The 23,751-nt window shown below is 48.0% G+C and overlaps 2 protein-coding genes across 8 annotated transcripts; one reads left to right on the top strand and one right to left on the bottom strand.

The window, feature by feature from the left end:
- Positions 1 to 125: 125 nt before the first annotated feature.
- Positions 126 to 7,833, bottom strand: LOC130536921 (anoctamin-9). Of its 4 annotated transcripts, none has more exons than XM_057053220.1 (25): positions 7,637 to 7,833; positions 7,413 to 7,550; positions 6,825 to 6,899; positions 6,612 to 6,734; positions 6,405 to 6,541; positions 5,978 to 6,027; positions 5,843 to 5,901; positions 5,427 to 5,506; positions 5,041 to 5,175; positions 4,877 to 4,970; positions 4,736 to 4,796; positions 4,059 to 4,141; positions 3,860 to 3,964; positions 3,605 to 3,769; positions 3,487 to 3,523; positions 2,955 to 3,066; positions 2,795 to 2,852; positions 2,623 to 2,720; positions 2,350 to 2,546; positions 2,125 to 2,277; positions 1,906 to 2,053; positions 1,707 to 1,826; positions 1,402 to 1,495; positions 935 to 1,047; positions 126 to 766 (listed from the first exon to the last, which is right to left on the bottom strand). In XM_057053220.1, the coding sequence occupies exons 2-25, from the start codon at positions 7,431 to 7,433 to the stop codon at positions 751 to 753; spliced, it is 2,334 nt and encodes a 777-aa protein (XP_056909200.1). In that variant the 5' UTR covers positions 7,434 to 7,550; positions 7,637 to 7,833; the 3' UTR covers positions 126 to 750. The 4 variants fall into 4 exon arrangements, with proteins under 4 accessions (XP_056909200.1, XP_056909202.1, XP_056909199.1 ...); XM_057053222.1 differs by having other exon boundaries at positions 7,413 to 7,520; positions 7,637 to 7,832; XM_057053219.1 differs by having other exon boundaries at positions 7,413 to 7,826.
- Positions 7,834 to 9,802: 1,969 nt separating this feature from the next.
- Positions 9,803 to 23,413, top strand: ano5a (anoctamin 5a). 4 transcript variants are annotated; one of them, XM_057053218.1, is made up of 21 exons: positions 9,803 to 10,202; positions 11,759 to 11,826; positions 12,262 to 12,676; positions 14,914 to 15,021; positions 17,277 to 17,345; positions 17,435 to 17,719; positions 17,832 to 17,951; positions 18,088 to 18,203; positions 18,274 to 18,408; positions 18,488 to 18,593; positions 18,692 to 18,752; positions 18,900 to 19,051; positions 19,236 to 19,316; positions 20,021 to 20,249; positions 20,351 to 20,529; positions 20,632 to 20,729; positions 20,900 to 21,030; positions 21,130 to 21,335; positions 21,410 to 21,609; positions 21,808 to 21,913; positions 22,021 to 23,413. In XM_057053218.1, exons 3-21 carry the CDS (start codon positions 12,674 to 12,676, stop codon positions 22,246 to 22,248), a joined length of 2,613 nt encoding a protein of 870 aa, XP_056909198.1. In that variant the 5' UTR covers positions 9,803 to 10,202; positions 11,759 to 11,826; positions 12,262 to 12,673; the 3' UTR covers positions 22,249 to 23,413. The 4 variants fall into 4 exon arrangements, with proteins under 4 accessions (XP_056909198.1, XP_056909195.1, XP_056909196.1 ...); XM_057053215.1 differs by lacking the exon at positions 12,262 to 12,676; XM_057053216.1 differs by lacking the exons at positions 12,262 to 12,676; positions 19,236 to 19,316 and adding an exon at positions 19,557 to 19,631 and having other exon boundaries at positions 9,814 to 10,202.
- The last annotated feature ends 338 nt before the right edge of the window (positions 23,414 to 23,751 follow it).

The following is a 23,751-nucleotide window of genomic DNA, read 5'->3' on the forward strand; positions in this document are numbered from 1 at the left end:
TGTTCCCAAAAAAGAATCACTTATGAAAGTAAATTTGCAATGGGAAGATTGATGCTTTGGCTCCCAACGACAATAACGTGGGCATTAAAAATAAATGAATAAATAAACGCAGTAAATCATAAACATGTATTAAATAATATTTTATTAGATAATGGAATGAAAAATGTCATTAAGCAAACAACAAACACTGTCCGTCAATCATTTCGTCAGTACAAATAAGGCTGTCAACACCATCAGCAAATAGTTTTATATCTAAAACACATTACGTGAGGCGAATCACACACTCTCACTTCATATAAAATACTGCATTTTAATGCAAAACACAAGTTGCTTGATTTACAAATGGCACAATCAGCACAGAGTGCAGAAATCACATTCACCGCAGCTCTTTTTTCCTTCAATATAAGGCATCGTTTTAACGCACATCTGCAGGCAATAGCAGTTTAAATTAACGCCGCACGTTCCATAAAAACGCTCAAGCACGTCTCACAAAAAGAAAGGCTTCACCAGCAAGACATCAGTGCATTCTCTGAATAGAACTATCTCATTGCAGATGCAGCCAGTAAAGTTAATTACTGTACAATTGTCATCTCATCTGTGCATTTGCTGGACAGTCTGGACGATCTGGTCCGTGTCCGAGCCCTCCGTCTGAAGCCGACAGAGCCGTGATCCAAGGCCGGATCCCTGCGACGGTCCAGAAGCTTCAGCGCCGAGCAAACGACCTCACTGGGGCGCAGCGTTCGAATGCCGTCAGGCTTCAGACGAGCTGGAAAGAGAGAATCAAATATGATCATCTTAAAGTCATCTTAGCTATGACGATCAGACTGATCAGGAGTCGACCTCATGACCTCGTGCAGTTCCCGTGGGACATTATTTCAGATCAAAACCAAACCAGCCACCTCACCTGTCTGACTGCATATTGTTGGTGACTCACCTGAGTTCCTCTTTTAGCCTGTTGAGTTTGTCAAAGAGTCTGTCGTTCTTGACCTGCATGGGAGCGCTCGGCACGAACCACGCTGCCACGAACTTGAATATGACGACGATGTGCTGTGGGCAGAAGAAAAGAATGTCAGGAATGTCAGCTCATTTTTAACCTCTGACGGTATTTTCAGGTGTGATATTCAACTCTTTTTAAAGGTGTTATACTGTATCTGCATGCACCAGATATGGCCTCACTGGATCAACTGGTATTATGGGCATGATGACAATAAAGCTATTCTATTGAAGTGAGACGAAGAAAGTTAATCCAGAACGTCATCAAATGAATTTGTCCTCAGGTAGGAGCTGCTGCTAGCTCATCGGCATGCTAACCTCTGTATTTACGCAGCCCAAATTCATTTATGCTAACGTGGTACCAGGCCCTGGATGGTCTCGGTTGTGCTGCTGGGCTTCCCGACTCACCTCAAACAGGATGACAAACGCGAAGCGAACGGCTGAGATCAGCCAGAACTGCGGAGTCAAACTGTAATCTTCGTTGCTCCTGTGATCTTTGTAGCTGCAAAGAGAAATGGGCCCTTTAGTGTGAACAATTTAGGACACAAAAAGACCAAAGACACATGAGCTTGTTAACAGTGAGACGCCTGGTGGCGGGCTGCGGTAAGGAAAGTAGCGCCTCCTCCCAACTGCTTTAAGTACCCAGCAGCCACCTCACAGCTACGTTAAAATAAACTCCACATGGTGATAAGATGTAAGACATAAGATCAAACCTGCAGTGGGAGACATTCAGGCCGCCCGCGGTCACCATCTGATTAGGGGAAAACTCGAGAATGTTGTGGTCGCCCATCCGGGCGATGGAGAGGCTGTTGTTGATGTAGCCGGTCATGCAGCTGAGGAGAGAGAAGGAGAGAAGTCAGTTATCGCTCAGAACGGGACAGGATAAAGTAGGTCCCAGCAGTCCCTCCTTACTCGATATCTGGCACGGTACCGTTGGCGCACGGCCCGTAGAGGTAGCGGTACACCAGTCTGGGGATGAAGTCCGAAGACACGCCGATGACCAGCCCGTTTGCGATGACAGCCAAGACGCCGATGGCCTCCAACACGTTGATCCACACGCCTGAAGAAGAGAGACCGCGACCCTGAACAAACTGGCGTGGCGCGAGCGAGCGGTTGAACGGTCACCCTCACCGATGTCGTTTGTCTTCTTGGGAACGAGTCTGCGCTCCAGCGTGACCATCTTGATGGCGTCCAAGCGTATCTCGATGACGTTGTTAATGAGGGCCAGCAGAGGGGCGAGTGGAAACGCAGCCACGAATATGGTGGTGAAGCTGAACTGGATCACTAAGAACACGGCAACGGCGAATATTAGACGAAAAACAAGATTCCGCTGTGCATCTCGAGCGTTGCACGGACCCATTTCCAGGAACTCGTTGAAGAGGCTGAAGGAGTCCACGTTGTTTAGACGGTAGTTGCTCAGCCAGTTTCGAAGCTTGCAGTTGTCGCACAGCTCGTCTCCGTCTTTGGCCTCCTGCTCGTCTTTCAGGTAACAGTGGGCGCATTTCCTCTGCAGCTTCTGGGTCCTTCTCCTCCTCAGCCACCTGTGGAACCAGCTGACGAACCCCGACACACACGAGTCACGTGCGTTGCCATCAACACACACCAATCGCAGCGGCCGGTTGCACTCACGGGCCGGTGAACTCGAAGATGTTGCTGATGGTTTGTTTGAGCACCATGATGATGGCCATCTGGATGAAGAGGTCTGTGAGGCATCCGCTGGGGTGACACTGGGGAGGGACAAAGTCCAGCGTTAACAGAGGCCTGATTTCAACCTTGGAGGTGAAAACAATTCATGCTTTACCTCCTCCAGCCGCCATTTCCCTGCAATTCGAACATAACCACCAGGGTGACCATTTATCCTGCCGTGCATGTCAGGGAAGCAAAACACGATTAGCGTTAGCTGGCCCACGAGTCCCAAGCGTTTCGTACATCTGGACCTTGAGTTATGACATTGTTCTTACCTGCCCAGAAAGAAGGCCACGTAGAAGAGGGAGGAGAAATAGGTGAAGAACTGGAAGGTGAACATCTTGACCGTGAAGCTCTTCTCCGTGGCAGCGAAAGATCGCGTTTCCTCTAATCGAGACACACCCCATGTCAGGATCGGGTAAAAGCCACAATCTCACCGTTACCTGACCCACTTTGGCTCCAAGATAATGCAGAACTACACTGACTTTACATAAGACAAGGGCTCTAAAGAAAACAACTTTATGTCCCTCTGAGGAAACGTCCCGTCTCTGAACCTGCCGCCGCTTATCTGCCTGGCCCGTGTGCCTCTGACCTACTTCCTGCCTGATTACCTGCTGTCCCACTTCAGACTGAACTACTGTCAGTGCTTGATGACCATAGGGCTGAATAATGCGGTTTGTTGCTGCTGCTTCAACTGACGTCGGCGCTGGTTTGCTAATTCTGTTTGCACTCATCCAAACCCCTGCACAACACAACACAGCGAGCTCGCAACCCGGATCAGTTCAAGTCTTTAAATTGAGGGTTTACCAATTTCGCAGAGCTTCATGGCTACGATCCGGTTGATCTGCAGAGACAAAGACGAGATCAGAGTCAGAGAGGACGCCGCCGACAGGAGACCGAGCCCCTGGCGCTGCTGCCTGCGTACCCGGGTCATGACGGTGATGATGAGGTAATGCAGGACGGCCCCCAGCATCATGGCTCCGGTGTTGGAGTGGTTGGTAAGGAACTCCCACGATCCCTTGGCCAAGAGCGCAGCGGCGATCACCCTGAACACCACCAGGGCGTGTGTCAGACCAATGATGACCAATATCTGTGAGGAACAAAAAGGCGCACGATTGTCTTCGCCAGTCACCGTAGACACGAGTCTGACCGTCCAGAAGAGAGTGAAAACGCCACCCACCATGGCGGTGACGCAGATCAGCACCAGCGTGCTGCGCAGGTAGGAGTGCTTGTACTTTTTAGGCTGGCAGTTGACGTTGTTGACGATCTCTAGGATCAGCTCCTCCTACGGTCAGTTAAAACACTCTCATTGTCCAACGTTGATGGTGCCTTTACTGAAATGCAATTCCAGAGCAGGAACAAGCGAAAAGTGACGGTACCTCCTCCTCACACCAGTCAGAAACCTTCCATTCACATACGTATGAAGCCCGGTGCCGCTTCCAGAACTCCAGAAACAGCGTCGCTGTTGCACAGTGAAACAGCACAAGTTAATTGTAGTTGACTAAAAGATCCTTGAAATGTCTTATTTGCTTTAAAGCTGCGATCAAAACACCACTTTCATTAATCAGCAGATGCGGGTCTGATAGAGATCAAAAACACCACTGCGCCGCAGAAAACAGGCAGCGAAGTTTCCTTTTACTAATCTGATCTGTACCAAGTGCCTGACAGGAACTTCCTGAATAGTGAAGCTGTCAGATCTCACATAAAACACGCCAACGCCTGGCGGCCAGAGAGGAGCGCTCAGAGCTAGCTTGGTAGCAGGTTACCCTGAGCAGATACCAGCAACAGCCTCTGGCATCCTGCTCAGTTTCAGTGTTTTAAAGATGGCACATGAACGGATTGAACTCCCCCGTAGCCAGATGGCTGGGAATGATTGAGATGAGAAGGTGGGGATGTTGCATTTCCTTGGCAGCGCGTGCGTTACATAAACATCCAACTTGCATAACACAAGCCTGAGGCGGATAAAGGGTTTGTTTAATATGAACAGAAATATCGAAGTTTAGGGAGATGGAATTATTATATGTTATCAAAAAAAACGACGTGACGTGGAACTCACCCCACACTGCCATGAACATTGCAAACAGGACCGTACCATTATTATCGAACAGCAGGCTCACCTGCGGGGGCAAATAAGCCGGGGTGAGGACAGAACCAACGGGACAACTTTGAGCCGTCTGCCGAGCGCACGTGGTCGTACCTTGGCATACGTGCAGGTGTCAGACAGCTGCCACACTTTACACCTGCGGTCGCAGAGCGGGCACATGACCGTGTCGGCGTCGCAGACCTCCTTTCTGTAAGAGAGCGGAGGGTTCAGCGCCGAGCCGGCGACACAGATAAGGCGGGGTCGGCGAGGACGCTCACATGAGAGGCGAGCTGTTGAAGAAGGCCAGGCCATAAAGGAAGACTATGACCCCGATGAGAGCGGGCGGGATGAGAAGATACGTGTACCAGCCCAGCCACAGGTAGTACAAGGCCACCTTCTCCCCAAAGTAGTTCCTTACATGAGGGAAAGAGCAAAGGTCACGAGGTCACACATATATCCACTCACATGTGGCCAGTTTCATGATGGTGATGGTATATTCCTGTATTACAGTGAGCAACTGACTAGCAGGGGCGCTACATTTTAAATGGCGCCTGCGTGGGCGCACCGACGCCGAACGCCGGCGGCCACTTCACAGCAGAAAAACAATAAGGCTGCAATAATTGCGACTGAAAAGGGCAGAGTGGTGATGCGGCGCGGTCTCAACCTGACAGCAGTTATGGGTTGCCCTTGGAGACAGGCGGTCCATCGTGCCCAGCTCTCCTTCAGCTCTTTCTGTTTCTTTTTCTGGAAGGCGAGAAACAACGAAGATCAGACACGAAGCTTCGGCGGCGTGAATAATGATGCGCACGTCCACCGCCATCGGAAACGCGGCCGGGGCGTTCTCGCGGAAACCGAGCGAGGGTTCATATGTCAGTGTACGTTCCCGCCCACTCACTCCCTGCGATGATCTATTGTTTCCCGAGGATGAAGCCGAGTTTCACTTCATCATTTTAGATGTCTCTTCTCCAGCAGAAACAACCACCGGAGGCGCCAGGAGCTCGCTTTTGCTTTCATTCTTACGGGTATTTGACGTGTCAAGCGTGCAGCCTAATCAGTTTTCATAAATCTTTATCTCTTCACCTCATGCAAGCAGAACCTGGCTTCAAAGACCTTCATCTTCATGAGGTCCCGTAAACTCTCTGGGGAGCAGAGAAAGGCGACAGTTGAGGCGACGGATTGGACATTAAACCAAGGCGCGGCAGGTTTTTCTCTCACCTCCAGAGTGAATCGGCGTGTGAGTCAAGATGAAATGGACAATCCTGATCCTGAAACAGGGACAGAAATAAAGGGCATAAATAACGATGGTTTGTGACTGAACCGGTGACATTAAAGTTAAAATAAGTGATATAGTCCCAGTTGACTGTGTTTGAGATAAATGTTTTTAACCACATTATGCACACATGGCGCTAACATTGAGCTTCGGGGTTGCTAACCGACGTAGCGGACTGGGAAGTGAAATTTCATTCCAAACTGAAGCAACAGGTGCGCCCCCCTCCCCCCCCCCCCCCCCCCCCCCCCCCCCACCTCTGCCGCTCCGCTACATCAGGAGCGTTGCCTCCTTCCTCGCGTCCTTATTAATTCATCGGTAATAACAGTGTCGTTAATATCAAGTCAGAGTCGCAAATGTCTGAGTCGGACCTACCGGGTGCTGAGCGGGACGGTATTCTGATCCGAACTCCAGTTGCAGGCATCGGACACTTTGAGCAGGTACCTGTACTTCTCAAAGATTTCTTTGGGTGCTTGAATCCCATAAAAAACGAGGTCGTCGTTTATAATTTTCTGAAATAAATGTTGATCAGGTTAGAGGGCCGCTCGGGGAAGATAAACCTGGTCTGCAGCAAATGCTCACAGTGACTTTAATGTTCTTTTTCTTCAGCTCTTCGATGTATTCGATTTGCTTCTTGAACGCCTCCCGCTGCTGGTTTTCAATCGTCTTGGCAACCAGGACGTAGTCGTAGGACAGAGGTGTATGCTGGGTGAGAAAAATAATCCTCCTGCTTTAGACTACAAAAGCTCAAGCGGGGTCTAAAACTGTGATTTTGAAGGCACATCAGCTTCTTACCAAGGGAGGAAACGACGTCTGCTCATTTCCATTCTCTCTCACCACTCCCATTAACTCCAGTAGCTCGATACTGGGCTGCAACAACAAAAATGGAAACCAACATTATCCCCCATGCAGAGCATGTAGCAGCCACATGTGGGAAGTGGAGGAGTTCTCATTTAAACTGCAGTAAATGAACGTGGTGACTTCGATACGAGTTAATCTGGCTTCATCAAAGCAGCAGAGAGGTTATGAGAATCCTGTTCCCGGTGACACATGGGGGTGTGTCGGGCAGCACCGGAGGAATCCGTGTTGAACCGGGAGGACAGGCAGCGGACACTGGATCTAACCCGACATGTTCTCCATCCAAACAGAGAAGGGGCTCCGTTACCAAACCTCTACGGTTATAATGTGGTGGGACACAGTTTGTGTCTGAGACCTGTGGAATCTCAGCTGCCTGTATCTATCCTGCAGTCGGAGCTTGCCTCTGGAACTTGGAATGAAAATTCCACTGTTTTCCCTAGTTTCTTCTGGCAAAGCAGGTGTTTCTCCGTTGCACAGCTCGCATTAATATTCCAGTTGTTAATATGAAGGTTGTGGATCACCTACCTGCCTCTTGTGGCCCGTCATGGTGAGAAGATCCTCAACGTTGATGCCACTTGCGATTAAAAACAGGCTTCATCCACCATTGTTGGACACCAGAACCTCAGATGCTCTCTGGTCCGACAGGAAAACCACATGAGGGCCCTACAGCGGGCCATAAGCAACTTCCGCGCTTGCTTCAGACGCCTTGTTGAATTACGAGGTAAGGAATGTGAAAAAGGCGACTCTACCTGTTGCTGCTGCCACTGCGGTCGTCTCTTGTAGCCTCCCACCTTTGTGCTCACGATGTGGTCATCGTGCTCTGAAACTAACGAAATAAGTGTCTCGTTGACGCGTCTCGCCGCAGCGACGGCGTGACCGTGCCGATCGTCAGGCGTAATGACCGGAATGCCCGATTCCTGCTGCCTCCTCCTCGGCGGGGCGCAGTGACACACGCCCGCCGCTAGAGGGAGGCAAACGGCGCTGCGTCAGCTGTGACTCACGTTTGGAGGAACCACGCTAACGCAGGCCTGTCCAAAATGAAATAAAAATAACCTTTCAGTGCGTGAAACCTTCAGCTGGGAGGCATTCTGAAGTTCTGGTCAAGACAGGCTGCGCATGTGTACGTTACACTTGCATATGGAGAGTCTGTGTTGCAAAGGATTGCTGTCTAAAAATCTGTATATTTCTAAAACCTAATGCACTACGAGTAAACCAACATGATTACTTTTATTCATTTCTGATTATTAAGTGATGTTTGGTTTTCATTTTCTACATTTCAAAATTAAATTTTGATTTTAAAAATGTCTGTTTTAAGTTATGTTTTCATCCGAGACATCCTTCCCTATAATTAGGTAGGGCTGGCCCTTGGTGTTTTTCCTTACTGTCATGCGCACAGTTGTGTGGATCTATTTCTGTCCCCTTTCACTAAGACCGTCAGAAAGAGAAAAACTAAAATGTTTATCGAGTGACCCTGGAATGGGTCTGTTATTAAAGACTTGGTCGAGGAGGGACACCCAAGAAGACCCATATGTCACAGATGAGAGCCCGAATAAAAAGGGGTCGCGATAATAAGCAGTTGTGTTTCTAGATGTTGCCACACCCCACAAGGAGGGGTGTAATAACAACTTTACCGGACTGTGCAAACCACTTGAAATGGAACAGGGGGAAGCTGCTGGTGTTGCTGCAGCGGACTCGGATGGAGGTGCAGGTAGCAGAAATGCAGGCAGGAGCAGGCACACAGCAAAATCGTGTGCTAAATTAACACCGGGGGTGTTAAATCCAACACTAGAACAATGTATATATGTGTCCACAAGTGTTAAATTAACACTTTGGAAAGCTTTCATTTTTATAACACTCTCACGGTGTGATTACGACACAGAAATGACTTTAAAATTAGCACTGGCTCGTGGTTATTTTACTCTCCACTGGTGTCAGTGCTATAAAATCAGACTACACTAGAGTAGATTTAGTAACACTCATGAGTGCTAAAATATTAACCCTGAGGGTGTGGAATGCTGTAACCAACCAATGCCCCCTCCAAATAATGTAGCGCCAATAACCTACAACCCAATGCCAACAGTTACAAAACACACAAGATGATAACTTGCAAAAATATGCCATAGTTTTAATTGCAAAGTAAAACGCCACGCTAACAATTAACAACAGTGAGTTCAGCATGAATTAATCATACAAAATCACAGTGTTGGACAATAGAGTCCCTCCTGGTCTCTGTTATAACTGATAAATGCTGAACTGATGAGTAAAATCCTTCCAACCACAGGGGCATCCGAACTATCACTTCATTCCTGTCTCAACAGCCAACTGTCAAATTCAAATTTAAAGCCACTGCATTTACTGCAAATGTGAGGTGGAAACATGCTTATAGTGCACTGATTTTTAAATTTGAAACTGCACTGATACATTTCGTCCATGTCAGTGGGAACTTGAGCTGGGTGAGGTGGGGGGGGGGGGGATTGAACCGCTACCAGGTGGTTAAATGAGCTGGCTATGGGGGAGACGCTAAGTGGGCTGCTGCCAGTCCAACCACCGCAGCATAAGTTCCAAAAGACTTACTATTATCAGTGTACCGGCCTACCGGTTTACGTGTTCGTGAGTAAAAGATAGACTCAGACAACCAAATCAAAGGATTTTAATATTTCCGCCTCTTGAAACAACCCGGAAATGAGCTCCTTTCTGATTGGCTGTCGGGTGTCACATATTAACCAATTAAATTGGTCGTATAGAAAATTAATTGTTAAGGAAAAATATTAATACAAAACTACTAGATGCAACCTTATAAGAAGCATTATCCTATAAAACCCGTTATAATTCCATTTGCTTCTTGGTTGGTACCATTTATTAGTAGTATTTAAACTGATAAACACCATACGGGACAGGTAATGTTTAGCTAGCACGTTTAGCTTAAGTTAGCTTCCTTCGGGTGACGCCGTAACGAATAAACCGTTTCTTCGCGGTCCTAAAACCTAAACACTTCCGTGCATCGTGCTCTGTCCCGGCTACACTCCGCTATTGGCCGCCGGTGTGGAGCCACTCCCCACCCAAACCTCCCTCTGGGACGCGTAGAAGTGATGCAGCAGTCTGGCTTCGGTGGGTGGAAGGAGGGCAGAGAGAGCCGCAGCTGCCAAGCAGGCTGATCCGTTAGCCGAGAGACGCCTCCGGGGGCAGACGGAGCCCTGGTGTCCGCGCAGGAATCCTCTGCCTGGGGACTTTCGGAACAACTTGAACAAGCCAAGATGCGTCGGATAACGGGAAAATCCGGAGACAGTTTAATTGAGATGAGCCCGTCGGGCTCTGGTGAGTATCTGCCAAACTGTCGGTTTAAAATTAGAAAAAGTTGCTGTTATGTCGTGTTTACTGGGAAGCAAATGACACGAACCTGGTGATCCACATGGGGATCGACCTTGTAACATGTTGCCATTCATTTCAGGGATGAACAGTGGATATAAGTCTCAGAATAGGCTGGTCGGTATGTATAATCACAGATCCAATTAATGTGGTGTCAGAATTAATGTAAAGTCTAAAGTGAATCTACAGTATGTAGAACCAGTTCATTACTGGTTTCCTCTGAGCCAAGGGTGACTCCCAACAGCTGGCCTTCCTGCTGGAAATACTCAGTCACTTGCTACAAATACCCACTTTTTCCCCCCCTTCGCCATCACAACGTGCCAATAATTCATTTGTTTCTTCTAAGTGTGCTCGTTTTAGCCACTTATGGTGCTGCTGAAGGAATCAGACTGATGTTCTCCAACAAAGCTCAACTGCATGAATCATTGTGAAAGTGTGCGTCACCTGCAGCCAACGGAGGACGGCGAGGCTGAGAGGGATCCTGACGGGGTTTGGAAACCATGGAGACGCTTGACTTTGGTGTACACAGGCTTTTCCAGACATTAGCAAATGTGACCCGTTTCTGTCTGGGGAACCAGCTGTAGTCTGTGTGTTCAATGTAAACATGGAGGCCACGTCAGATCAGTCAGGCTGCTGCTTTGGGATTATTCTTTTTGCTACATGTCACGATGAAAGTACACCTCAGCGTCATTGTACCAAATATTCCTTAGTGGAAATAAAAGTGATTTCTTTGGGCTGTGGTGGACGAGGGACAGATGCAACCTTGTGGCTTCCGCTGCGATCAGCTGCTCTTCCTTGAACAAAGCGCTAACTGTGGGAGATAAGTGGGAAACGTCTCCTGGCATCGCTCCGTTCAGTGTTTATTACGGCGCGCTACAACACTGCGTCCATCTGTGTGGAAATCTGCTCGGCTGCTTTCCACCAGAGCGGACTTATGTTCCTGCTTTGGAAGCGTTCCAAAGTTAAAACACCAACTTTATCGTGGAGACTAAAAAAGCGTTCGCTTTGATTTCAAACACCATTTATGAGACGAGTCGTGTTTGAAGGCGTCTTCCTTTGCTGTGTAAGTTTGTGTTGCGTCCTGACTAAATATAACCGGGAAGGTCATCAATTACAGGAGCTTTCTATTTAGGAGCCGAAGCACAGGCAGAGTTTCCTTTTCTCTGCATTGTAACCAGAAGTACAAGCTGTTGACTTTGACTCTTTCCACCTACAGTTATTTATTCTTTGCTTCATACGTTTGATAATGGTCCTCTCTTCATGCCCTGAATGGATCTGAATTTCCTCCACTATAGAATCGCTGTTACAGTCGAGGCGAGGCAGCTTTCAGTTTCACATCACCCTTTTTAAGTCGTGTTGTGCGTCCTGTGGGAGGGCCGCCACTAAAAGCTGCACAAATATAGACCGCGAGCTGTAACGGGCCAAGACTGTTTGGATCTCTCAGGGTTAAATAATTGCTTAATCGCTCTGATTAGGTCGTTAATAGCTGTGATTATGTTTTCCAGATGACATGAATGGCTACAACAACCATGAGTCATCAGGCACCGGATCGTTACAACAGGGACCACCAGAGGTAAACAAGTGCGCCAACACCCGACCTTCGTATCACCATGGTTACCTCGCATCGGTCAATCTGTAGTGTCTTGTCTGCAGTTAAGGTGAAGTCAGCATGACGGTGAAATGCTGCAGAGGGCTGTGCGTTAAAAAAAGAAATAGTATGTTAGAGGTTCTGCTGTGCTGCTAGAATAAAAAAAGGAATAAATCCTCATTAATAGCAGTAATATGTAGTCGTGCCTGTCAGAATAACTGCTGTTGGCAGGTCGCACGCCACTTGTGCAAACGTTGGAAATGATTTATTTCTAATTGTGTGTACTTAACACAAATAAGGGTTAACGAGGTTGTTACAAGTCCTAATTGTGTGTAATTGCCGTGATAGTTTCTCAGCAGGCAGACGTGTCGCGGCGTCACAGATGATCCACTCTGCTCTTGTTTCTCCTTTTCCTGAAAGTCTTTAACGCCTCGCGTGTGTGTAGAGACCTGTGAGTCTCTCTGCAGCAGCCTGGCCTCCGTGGCCTCCTCTGACCACAGCAGCACTCAGCAGGTCGACGCTCAGACGTTAGAGCAGATTGATGCCGTGACGGGGGTAAGACAACAGAGCGCATGATGCTCTCACACTGTGTGTTGTCTCAGGCTCACGCCGACGCCAAACCCGGACCTCCAGCCTGACTGTAGCACGCCCGCCTCGTGCAGTACTGGCGTTTCCTAATCCAGTATAATCTGAATGTGTAGTGCCTACCATCACGTGTCTGTGAGGTTACGTCGGTGGATTTGGCGAGACATTGCTGAATTTATTGTTTCATTTCCTCCCCAGCTGTGGAGAAGGCGGGCACTGTTCCTGAAGTTTCGTTCCAGGGTATGGCATGGTAAACAGGCTTGTGATGTGATGCTCCTTCGTGCAACCTCTGTTTGCCTGACGGCTGCTGCAGCGCTGATATTCTCCACTGGGATCAGATATCCAGCGAATCGCAGCTGAAATCAATACACATTAGTGGAGCCAGGCGATCTGGGTTTCTGGACAGAATGTTTCTTTTTCTGCGGCAGTAGTGGAACCTTGCTGGCATGGGCTGCGTGTTGATGCATTAATCATGGAAAGGCTATTATTTTTCTCGCTTGCTTTGTTCTCACCTTTGATAGTAATTCGCTTCATTGGAGAGAAAAACAACAGGTCTAATGGTTAAAAGACTGCACCCGCAGCAGCAGAGTCCCTCTAGGTCTGTTGGAGTTCACGCCCCAGTAATGAGTACGGCTGCAAAGGAAGTTACTGTTATGGCTAATGTGCAGTGGAAGAAAGCCTGAACTCTGACTGCTGGGACAGGCACATTAGCTGATCACATCAGGCAGGTTTAGGAGTCAGGCACCTCTGTAAATTGCCTCTGGAATGAGGGATGGAAGTGTGTGCTCTCTTCTCCAAAGAGCGACCAGATGAGGTCCGGATTTCTGCAGTGAACCAAGTGAATGTCATCTTCAGGACTAAACATTTTATCTAACTGTGTCTTTGTTTAATGAGCCTGTATTTGGAAAAACGAAGGTGAAATGAGCCACCGTGATTCATGCCCACATCATTCAGAAACACCCCTCCTTGAAAGCAGCCGCCTACTAATCTTCCCCGTGTTCTACATTAAGAATAAAGACATAAGTGTGTGTGAACACCCTGTAGTTAGGGGTTAGTTGGTCAATGTATGGAAGCCTAACCTTTACCAGCTTTCCTGAGGAGGAGCACATCCGAACAGATGCACAGATTCCTTATGTTTGGTGTATAATTACAGCAAATTAGAGAGTTTCAAAAGTAAATCTCCAGTTAAAGGGAGGACCAACCCTGCCACAGTCAGCCTGCTTCTGAGGCCGTCCAGACTGGTGGTTAGAAATTACATGTAACTGTAGAAGGGTTGAACACAAATCATAGTTCCAACAGTATGATCATTGCAAATAGGAGTGGTTTTGGGCGGAGAACCTCTCTGCAGCATTTTCTACCATTTTTTTTTAGAACGTGAATGAAGAACTGTTGCTTTCTGAGCCAGGTTTGCACCGTCACTGCTCCCCCACACCTCTTTGTAGCTCCTGTCAGACTAGCCAGCTAGCGTGCAGCATCTGTACTCGCTCCTGGAATCCTCCTCCCTGCAACTCTCTCGCCCTCCCTTCTGTGGATATCTGAGCAAGTGAGGGCTTGTCCGGGGATGAGAGCGGTCCGGACGGACCTCCTCTGGCCGTTAGCGACATCAGAGTGGAGGGAAAGTAGGAAGGAGCTTTCAGGTCTGGACTGTGCTCCCAGGAGAAAGTCCATTTTGCTCTCTCCATCTGCTGGCTTTTCTGCTGATGCATCACCATAACCATAAAGGGAGTGGGCCATGGAGGTAGAGTGCTCTTCCTATTTCCCCCTTCCCCTTGCTCTTTAATTCTTCAGGGATGATTATGTAGAGTGCGATAGTTCTGACCGATTGTGTCTTATTTTGCTGTAAACGTCTGAGTTGTCTGTCGGTCCAGTATGTTGCCCCTGTAATGCGGTGACAGAGGTTCGTAATATGTGGTTATTTTTAGCTTCCTGAGCAGCTGAGGCAGGACAGGCACTCATGCCTCTCTGTGCTCCCTCAGAACATTCCTGGATAGCCCCCTGACAGCTTTGGAACACTGGATTTTCTTAATCCTGAATTCTTTTTGCAACCAAAAAAAAGGGTAGATCCATCTACAGTGGATGTAAATAAGCAGAAAAATGGAGAAGGCCAGTGCTGCTATTGTCCCTGTGGTGGAGAGGGTGTTATTTATAGGTCTGAATTCTGAGGTTGCTCGTTAAATACACACGGAAGCTAAAATCTTTCATAGATTTCCAGAATGAGATTTTCATTTAGTTCTCTGCCTGTGGAAATGAGCAACATGGCAGCTCTTAGTCATGTTACAGTCACAGCTGATTCGTCCTTCTGGTGTGTCCTGTGTGCAGTGAATTTATACTGTGATAATCTGCTCCTTCACTTAAACATTCTTGGGGTTTTGCTGTGGTCCTCTGACATTTGCTGTAGTTTGAGCTGCAGTGCTGAGCGCATGCAAAGGCCGACTCTAATCAATTTATTTGATTAAATCTCCCCTCCTCTGATTGATCCCCTCATAGATCGACAAACAACAACACAGTAAAGACTCTGTGTTCTTCCGCGATGGCCGTCGCAGGGTCGATTTTGTCCTGTCCTACGTTGATGATAAAGACGGTGAAAGAAAACAGGTAAGAAAGAAGCTCACAATAATGTAACTTGTGATTTTCTAACTCTGGAGGTCACAGTGTGTGTTATCACCACAAGGACACGTTAGACAAACACTTATTTTAGGGTTGTGTCCGTAATCCTGCTGAGGAATTTCCTGAGAAGGTTATTTCTGCAGATAAACGTGCAGCCCTGAAGAGTTATCTGTCTGTTCTCGGGGGGGTTGGGACCGTTTTTACCACTGAGCTGTTAGATTCCAAATCTCTGCGTTACCACTGGGTAAAATGGAGATTCTCAGTCGACACTCGTTTATTTCCCCTGCAAAAAAAGGCAAAAACAATCAGCTAATGTGTGTTTTCCACACAGACTCACTTAAGTGATATTTTTACGACGTGAACCAAAAGTGCCCGACAGTATCCCAACATTATTCTGCTTCCACCCCATTTTCACGTCCGTCGGATGTCCTGAGCTGACTTTTATCTTACATCTTATATATAAACCCCGTTTCAGAAGCAGAAGCAGAAGCAGAAGCAGAAGCAGAAGCAGATTTATTGCCATTGTTCATGTAATACACAGTATTACACAAACTAGGAATTTGTCATGGAGTGACGCTGCGACATTCAACATAAAGAAGACCACACTAAAATAAGATAAATAAAATAAAATAAGACATATATACAGTATATACATAAATAGTAAGTGGTGAGAGGTAAGTGGTAAGAAATAGTGCAGGTCCATGCAGGAGTAATGTGATGTTCATGAGTCCGACTGGCTGCTGTACATGGTGCTTAGTGATAAGTCACTTGGTGTTCAGCAGCCTGATGGCAGAGGGGAAGAAGCTGTTCATGTAGCGGGAGGTTTTGGTCCAAATGGACCGTAGTCTCCTGCCTGAGGGGAGGGGGGGAAACAGTCCGTGACCAGGGTGGGAAGGGTCGGCCGTGATCCGACCTGCACACCTCCGGGTCCTGGAGATATACAGGTCCTGGATGGATGGAAGCCTGCAGCCCATCACCTTCTCGGCAGCGCGCACGACGCGCTGCAGCCTCAGTCTGTCCCTGACGGTGGCACCAGCATAGCACACGGTGATGGAGGAGGTGAGGATGGACTCGATGATGGCCGTATAGAACTGCGCCAACATCCTGGGAGGCAGTTTGAGCTTCCTCAGCTTCCGTAAGAAGAACATCCTTTGCTGGGCCTTCTTGATGAGGGAGCTGATGGTTGGCTCCCACTTAAGGTCCCGGGTGATGGTGGTGCCCAGGAAGCGGAAGGAGTCCGCGATGGTGATGGGGGAGTCCATGAGGGCAAGGGGGGGCAAAGGGGCTGTGACTTTCCTGAAGTCCACAATCATCTCCACTGTCTTCTGAGCGTTCAGCTGCAGGTTGTTGTGTCCGCACCAGGACACCAGTCGAGCCACCTCCCTCCTGTAGGCAGTCTCATCGCCATTGGAGATGAGCCCGATGAGGGTGGTGTCCTCCACAAACCTGATCAGTTTGACAGACTGGTGGCTTGAGGTGCAGCAGTTAGTGTACAGGGAGAAGAGGAGGGAGGGAAGGACACAGCCCTGGGGTGATCCAGTGCTGATGGTGACGGAGTCCGAGACAGTCTTCCCCAGCCGCACATACTGCCTCCGATCCGTCAGGAAGTGAGTGATCCACCTGCAGAGGGAGGCAGGCACACTAAGCTGGGACAGCTTGTCCTGTAGCAGAGCGGGGCGGATGGTGTTGAACGCAGAGCTGAAGTCCACGAACAGGATCCTCGCGTAGGTTCCCGGGGAGTCCAGATGCTGCAGGATGGAGTGAAGGGCCAGGTTGACCGCGTCGTCCACAGATCTGTTGGCTCTGTAGGCGAACTGCAGTGGGTCCAGGAGGGGGGTGGTGATGGACTTGAGGTGTGGCAGGGTCAGGCGCTCTAAGGACTTCATGACTACAGAGGTGAGCGCCACAGGTCTGTAGTCGTTAAGCCCAGTGATCCGTGGCTTCTTGGGGACAGGGACCATGGTTGAGGTTTTGAGGCAGGCTGGCACCTGGCACGACTCCAGGGAGGAGTTGAAGATGTCTGTGAAGACAGGAGTCAGCTCCTCTGCGCAGTGCCTCAGGGTGGAGGGAGACACGCCGTCCGGGCCAGGGGCCTTGCGCGATCACATTTGCATGTGATTGGCTGATTTTCCTTTGCAGATTTTGTTTGTGTTTCAATAGTGAAATAAGGGAACTACACTGACCGGTTCCTGGTGAAACCAACATTAAATATTCTTTCTGTTCTTATCTGGCTGTTCCTGAAGGAGAGGAGAAAAGTGTATGAAGCCAATCTGGAGAATGTTGGTCTGGAGCTAGAGACAGAAGACAAATCTGTAAGAACCACTTTATTCAGTTGATTCCTTCCCCCGAAGGAGAATTTAACCAGTTAGTTGTGCTCATCCTGTTGTTTTTCTCTCACCAGGAGTCAGAAGATGGAAAGACGTCTTTTGTGAAGATCCACGCTCCGTGGGAAGTGTTAGCCACATACGCAGACGTGCTGAAGATCAAAGTCCCGTTTAAGGTCAACGACATCCCCGACAACAAGGACACTCCCATGAACTGGCTGTCCACGCCCTTCCGTCTGCCGGATCACATCATGCACCCCGAGCCAGACTATTTCACTGCTCCCTTCAACAAGAGCAAGTCAGATTTCTTCCTCATCGACAACCAAGAGACCTTCTTCCCTCCGTCCACTCGCAACAGGATAGTAAGGATGTCGTACTTGCTTATCTTCGTTTGTGACCGTGACATGAGAACTTCCCGAGGAAAGTCGGACGATACGGGCTTGTGAATGCAGCCATATTTGTGTCTCTTCCCAGGTCTACTACATCCTGTCCCGCTGCTCTTACTTGAAGGACGAATGTCCCGATAAAGACAAGAAGGGAATCAAGCGGTTACTGAACAATGGCACCTACACCGCCGCCTTCCCGCTGCACGATGTGAGCGTCCTCTGCTGAACCTTTGTGTCTTTGAGTCTCTTTGTATCCTGTTCTGCAGATTGCAGCAGAAGGATGAATTTCCATTCTAAAGCCACATTAGAAGTTGTGAAACGTGTTGTTTCCTGTGTGCGTGCAGTCCAGATACTGGACACGATCACGGGACCCCAACTGTGAGAGCGAAAGATACAATCTCTACAAACACTGGGCCAGGTTCTTCTGCTTCTTCAAGGAGCAGCCCCTCGACCTTGTCAGGTGAGCGGCCAGCTGGTGTCTGGTGTGTCCATTTGGTCGCGAAATAGCTCGAATCCTTTTTCTTCAATAGGAAATATTATGGAGAGAAGATTGGGATTTACTTCGCATGGCTGGGATTCTACACAGAGATGCTCTTCTTTGCTGCCGTAGTTGGAACCATTTGTTTCATTTATGGATTCCTCACCTATGACGACAACCAGTGGAGGTGAGGTTCACCAGAACCAGCCTGTTCTGCTCGTTTTAGAGGTCCTTCTGTTCACAGAACCTTTCAAATTCCCCTTCAGTAAAGAAATCTGCAGCGAGGCCATTGGAGGCAACATTGTCATGTGTCCCCTGTGCGACAAAAAATGTGGCTACTGGAAACTTATCACGACATGTAACTCCTCGTGGGTGAGATATTCGGTCCTTATAACTGACCTGGCACTTAATTATTTGGCGCTCAGTGTCATCTGTGATCATTTTTTTTTACCTCACTGTTCTTCCTACAGCAATCACACCTCTTTGACAATGTGGCAACGGTATTTTTTGCCATTTTCATGGGGATTTGGGGTGAGTAAAATGTTTAAAACCTCCTGTTTTTGTATTTCTATGCCCGTGCGCCCTCTAGTGGGAGCTAACCTGAACAACAACTGACATTTTTATTAAGACATTAAAATTGGGTGAACAGTTTAACCATATATGGTATGATGTTTACAGTGACACTGTTCTTGGAGTTCTGGAAGAGGCGGCAGGCTCGTCTTGAGTACGAGTGGGACCTGGTTGACTTCGAGGAGGAGCAACAGCAGCTGCAACTTCGACCAGAATACGAAACCAAGTGCAGCAAGCGAAAGTTGAACCGGATCACCCAGGTGTCTGTGTGCTTAGGAAACACTGAAATGATGTCTTGAATTGCTGCTCTAGGTGGTATCTGCTTTATTGGATGCAATCATCCTTTAGTTCACTTCCCCATATGAAACTGGTTTAAATAGAAACAAGGAAGCTTGAGGGAGAAAAACAGTTATGATAGTTTTGATCACATCCAACCATCTTTAGGAGGAGGAGTGGATACTTGACAGGACTACGTCAGATCTAATGGGGAAATGTCTCCTTTGCTGGCTCACTGTGGTACTCTGGGTAAGAGTAGCACGTAACCGGGAATGCCACATTAGTGAGGAAGCAGTGTGGTTGGCGTGAATAACAGCGACTGGAGCATGGCGAGCAACAAGACGCTGGGTTTGAGGAAAGGGAGTGACGGGCCACAGCGCCCCTTGGCCTCACATGTAGAGAACACTGCTGGCCTTTTAGCTAGCGCGACCCTCTCAGGATGTAACACAGACTGACTCGTTTTCATGCCTTTGCTTGCCTGTGGTTTAGGAAATGGAGCCCTACTTACCCGTAACAAGCAAGTGTGCACGCTTATGTCTGTCGGGAGCCACCGTCCTGTTCTGGGTGAGCATTTGTACCAAATCATCTGCATTTTTGCAACATTTTGCAGCACACACAGTTGTTCCCAGCCGTCAGCTGATTTCCAGAACCCTTAAAACTTAAAAAGCAGAACATGAACACTCAAATGTTGCACTTCCTGTAAAGAACTGAGACCGATATTTGTTTCTATACGCCAGAGCCCATTCTTACCATGGATAATCTGGTTTTTAGCCTTTATTGATCCAGCGTCAGCGTCCTGCAGCCCCCTTAAAGCATGACATCACATCTGTGTGGACAATAATACATCCTAACTGTGCATCTGAGTGTGTGTTTGTTGTGTGTGTTTGTCTTTGTTGTGTGAATTGCTGTACGTGTCTCATTTTATGCTGCTACCGTTTGTCTCCGTCCCAAAGATCTCATTGATCATTGCCTGCATCATCGGGGTGATAGCGTACCGCCTGGCGGTGTACGCAGCCTTCGCCAGCATCATGAAGGACAGTCCCACCGCTCACCTGCAGGTGGTGGGACCCTTAATCACGCCTCAACTGGCCACCTCTGTCACCGCCTCCTGCATCAACTTTGTCATCATCATGATTCTCAACCTCATGTATGAGAAAGTAGCCATCTGGATCACTGACATGGGTGAGGGCCAAAGAGGAACTAGTGGATTCATCAGTTCCTCAAACTGTCCTTGGACTGGGAAACTCCTGAGTTGTCTTTTTAATTGTTTTTGTGTTTTTCAGAAATTCCCAAGACCCACCTGGAGTATGAGAACAAGCTAACAGTGAAGATGTTCCTCTTTCAGTTTGTCAACTACTACTCCTCCTGCTTCTATGTGGCCTTCTTCAAGGGCAAGTTTGTCGGATACCCCGGCAAATACATTTACATGTTTGGCGAGTGGAGCAAACTGAGGAATGAAGAGGTGCCAGATATCACCATATTACCCTCTTTAATTTGCTGCAGGCAATTAAAGCCAAGTTGTGTCTTGCTTGGTTCCTCATGCTTCCTCTGTTTTAACATCCAGTGCGACCCTGGTGGCTGTCTGATTGAGCTGACCACCCAGTTGGTGATCGTGATGACTGGGAAGCAGGTGTGGGGGAACATCCAGGAGGCTCTGGTCCCGTAAGTATTCCAACCCAGCATTCATTTTAAACAGCTTGTAAAAGATTAGAACTGGATTATACTTTTATAGCTGTGATTCAGCTACTCTTGAACATTTAGAAGATGTCTTGTGGCCAGAGTTTACGTGTGTTGAATGCTCTGTGCTCTACTGCCCCCTTGTGGCCTGTGAGGTGGTTGAGGAACTGGTGGGGGAGTAGAAAGGCTCGAAGCCACCCTGAGAGTCTGTACAGCCGCTGGGAACAGGACTATGACCTACAGGTCTTTGGACAGCTGGGCCTCTTCCAAGAGTACCTGGAAATGGGTAAATACTGAGAACGCAGACGTTCCAGAGCCCAGCTCGTGCACGGAGCTGTAATAAATGCAACATGTAACTGACCTTTTTCCCTTATTGATGTTCCAGTGATCCAGTTTGGCTTCATCACTCTGTTTGTCGCCTCCTTCCCGTTGGCACCTCTGCTGGCGCTGTTCAACAACATTATCGAGGTTCGAGTTGACTCCTGGAAGCTCACCACTCAGTTCAGGCGTCCCGTGGCAGCAAAGGCCCACAGCATTGGTGCCTGGCAGGAGATCCTCAATGGGATGGCCATTCTCTCTGTCGTCACCAACGTAGGTGCACGTTAACACCCGTGATGTACCCAGAGTCACCCGGCTTTAATGAATCCTCACTTCCTGTTTTCCAGGCCTTCATCGTGGCCTTCACCTCAGACATGATCCCCCGACTGGTCTACATGTACGCGTACCAGCCAGATGGAGAGATGAACATGAAAGGCTACATTAACAACAGTCTGTCTGTGTTTAACATCTCGCAATTCCCCGAGGCCAACAGTCCTGAGGATGGAGAGAACCCTTTCTGGTTCAACAGCTCCATCACAACGTGCAGGTGTGATCACAATCCTGCCTGTTATAGATGTCTCTGTTAATATGCAAAGATACGGACATGACGTCAGCTCAGGTGGTTAAAAGCCTTTAACGGAACATTATTTATGTATCGGTCATGTTAATCCTGTGGCATTAGGCGTATAACTCAGAGACACTGTGGATTTATTTCCGATGTTTTTTTTGTTCTATTCCCTTGTAGGTATCGTGATTACCGCTATCCTCCCGGACACCAGAAGCAGTACACCCACACCATGCAGTTCTGGCACATTCTGGCTGCCAAGCTGGCCTTCATCATCATCATGGAGGTAAAAACAAGGCTGCCTCCAGCAGCACGATGATTCATCTCCCTGACTTTTACATAATCTTCCTCAAGGCCTCGGCGGCCAGTTAAAGCCAACCTTCTTCCTTTCAGCACGTCGTGTTCCTGGTGAAGTTCTTTGTGGCCTGGATGATTCCCGACGTTCCCTCAGATGTGAGGGCTCGGATAAAGAGAGAGCGCTACCTGGTCCAGGAGTATCTCCACGACTACGAGGTGGAGAGGCTGAAGAACCAGCTCAGCCAAAACGCAAACGACTGTACCTGCGCGCCGATGATCTACCCGTCTCTACCCAAACACGAGGTGCTCTCCGAGTGCCTCTAGCCCACCTGGATCCTGGAGGAGGCCTGTTCTGTCCCCATCGACCGTTTGTGTAGCGCCTGTACTCTCCTCTCTCCTCCTAATCCGCCGACAGTGGACGTGCACACGGGCCAAAGAGCAAGTGCCGTGCATGCTGATTGGTGAGGCACATGTATGCTAAACGCTGTCTGATATTTATCGCTTTGTTGCTGACGATAAGAGAGGAAAACACACTGTCTGAGAACAGATTTACTCTGGGTTTATTACCAAAGTGCTACTAGAGTCCAAAATCAGAGGCCTTCATTTATATCTCAGCGAAGTGCTGCTGCTTTAGGAAGCCTCGTCTACTTGATTCAAACTTCCACTTGAACACGCTTTGCTGTTGCGTTTCTGTCTTTACCGTTGCTGCGGCGACCGTGACCTCACAGTTGCAGCTAAAAATCTGAATTTGAAGTAGGTTTTTTTTTTAACTAAGGAAACTGTGAGTGTGTTCTGGAGCAGGAACCCCCTCGGAGCGGCTCGTGCGCCTCTTTACTAACAGGTCGGAGCCAACGGGAGCCTCTTTCTGCTAAACCGTGCACGTTGCGTCACACAAAGCGCCTCAGCCGTCGCTCCAGTGGACGAACCAATGACTCTGCTGGGTCTTTTTGCACGAAAGCACTTAATGAAAGTACCAAAACTATCCGGCGTGTTGCCGCGGCGCAGAATCCCTGTTCTGAATTCTACGTTCTGCTTCACAGTTGTACTTTTTGTTGTATGAAGGGTGATTTATGTGGAAGGATCGGTTTTCCAGCCAACTCGCCTGTCGCTCAGGCAACCTAAGCGCTCTGGAATCGCACAGGTTAGATGTCACCTGACAGATGTTGGACTGTTACTCAGATAAACTCGTGCCTGAACTCTATGCATTTCTCTGTACATCTCTGTGCTTCTCTAGAGCATATTTCTAATGACTTTATTATTTGTACCGTGTTCTGTCATGTTGGTTTTTCCTTGTATCTTTGTGAGGAAAAGATCCGCACAAATGCAGTTTATTAGTAGTATTAATATATAGTTCTAGCTTGTAAAAGCAGTAAAGTTTCCCACATCTAGTTACTTTAATTCTTGATTATTTTTACTTTATGTTCCATATCTAAATCTGTATTGTAAACATGGACAAAACTCTAAAATAAAATTATCAGTGAGTCATTTATTTTTGGATCTTTGGCTCATTTTTAAAAACTGTTGCTTCAAAACAGGAAATCTGCTCAAATATCTATCTATCTATCTATCTGTCTATCTGTCTATCTGTCTATCTGTCTATCTATCTATCTATCTATCTATCTATCTATCTATCTATCTATCTATCTATCTATCTATCTATCTATCTATCTATCGTTACGCAACAGTGCCTCTCTGCGGCTGACTGCGTCTCCACATGCCTAATTTACATATTTCTCAGCACTTTATGCGCATAAAATACAAAATCCTCCGGGTTCAAACGATAAGATAAAATGGGAAAAATACAAAGTATGATTTTGAAGTTTTGGA

Source organism: Takifugu flavidus, chromosome 13 (genome assembly GCF_003711565.1).
Source record: "Takifugu flavidus isolate HTHZ2018 chromosome 13, ASM371156v2, whole genome shotgun sequence".
NCBI classification, from domain to species: domain Eukaryota; kingdom Metazoa; phylum Chordata; class Actinopteri; order Tetraodontiformes; family Tetraodontidae; genus Takifugu; species Takifugu flavidus.

What these genes read in the sequence shown, in the direction of transcription:
- ano5a (XM_057053215.1), top strand. Translation starts at nt 10,142, where the DNA reads ATGCGTCGGATAACGGGAAAATCCGGAGACAGTTTAATTGAGATGAGC. An exon ending in CAGCCCCTCGACCTTGTCAG is followed by an intron (nt 18,204 to 18,273) that starts GTGAGCGGCCAG and finishes TTTCTTCAATAG; the next exon opens with GAAATATTATGGAGAGAAGA. An exon ending in GCAAACTGAGGAATGAAGAG is followed by an intron (nt 20,530 to 20,631) that starts GTGCCAGATATC and finishes TTTAACATCCAG; the next exon opens with TGCGACCCTGGTGGCTGTCT.
- LOC130536921 (XM_057053220.1), bottom strand. Translation starts at nt 7,433, where the DNA reads ATGACGGGCCACAAGAGGCAG. An exon ending in CCAGGTTCTGCTTGCATGAG is followed by an intron (nt 5,507 to 5,842) that starts GTGAAGAGATAA and finishes CTCGCCTTCCAG; the next exon opens with AAAAAGAAACAGAAAGAGCT. An exon ending in CGTTTGTCATCCTGTTTGAG is followed by an intron (nt 1,048 to 1,401) that starts GTGAGTCGGGAA and finishes TTCTGCCCACAG; the next exon opens with CACATCGTCGTCATATTCAA.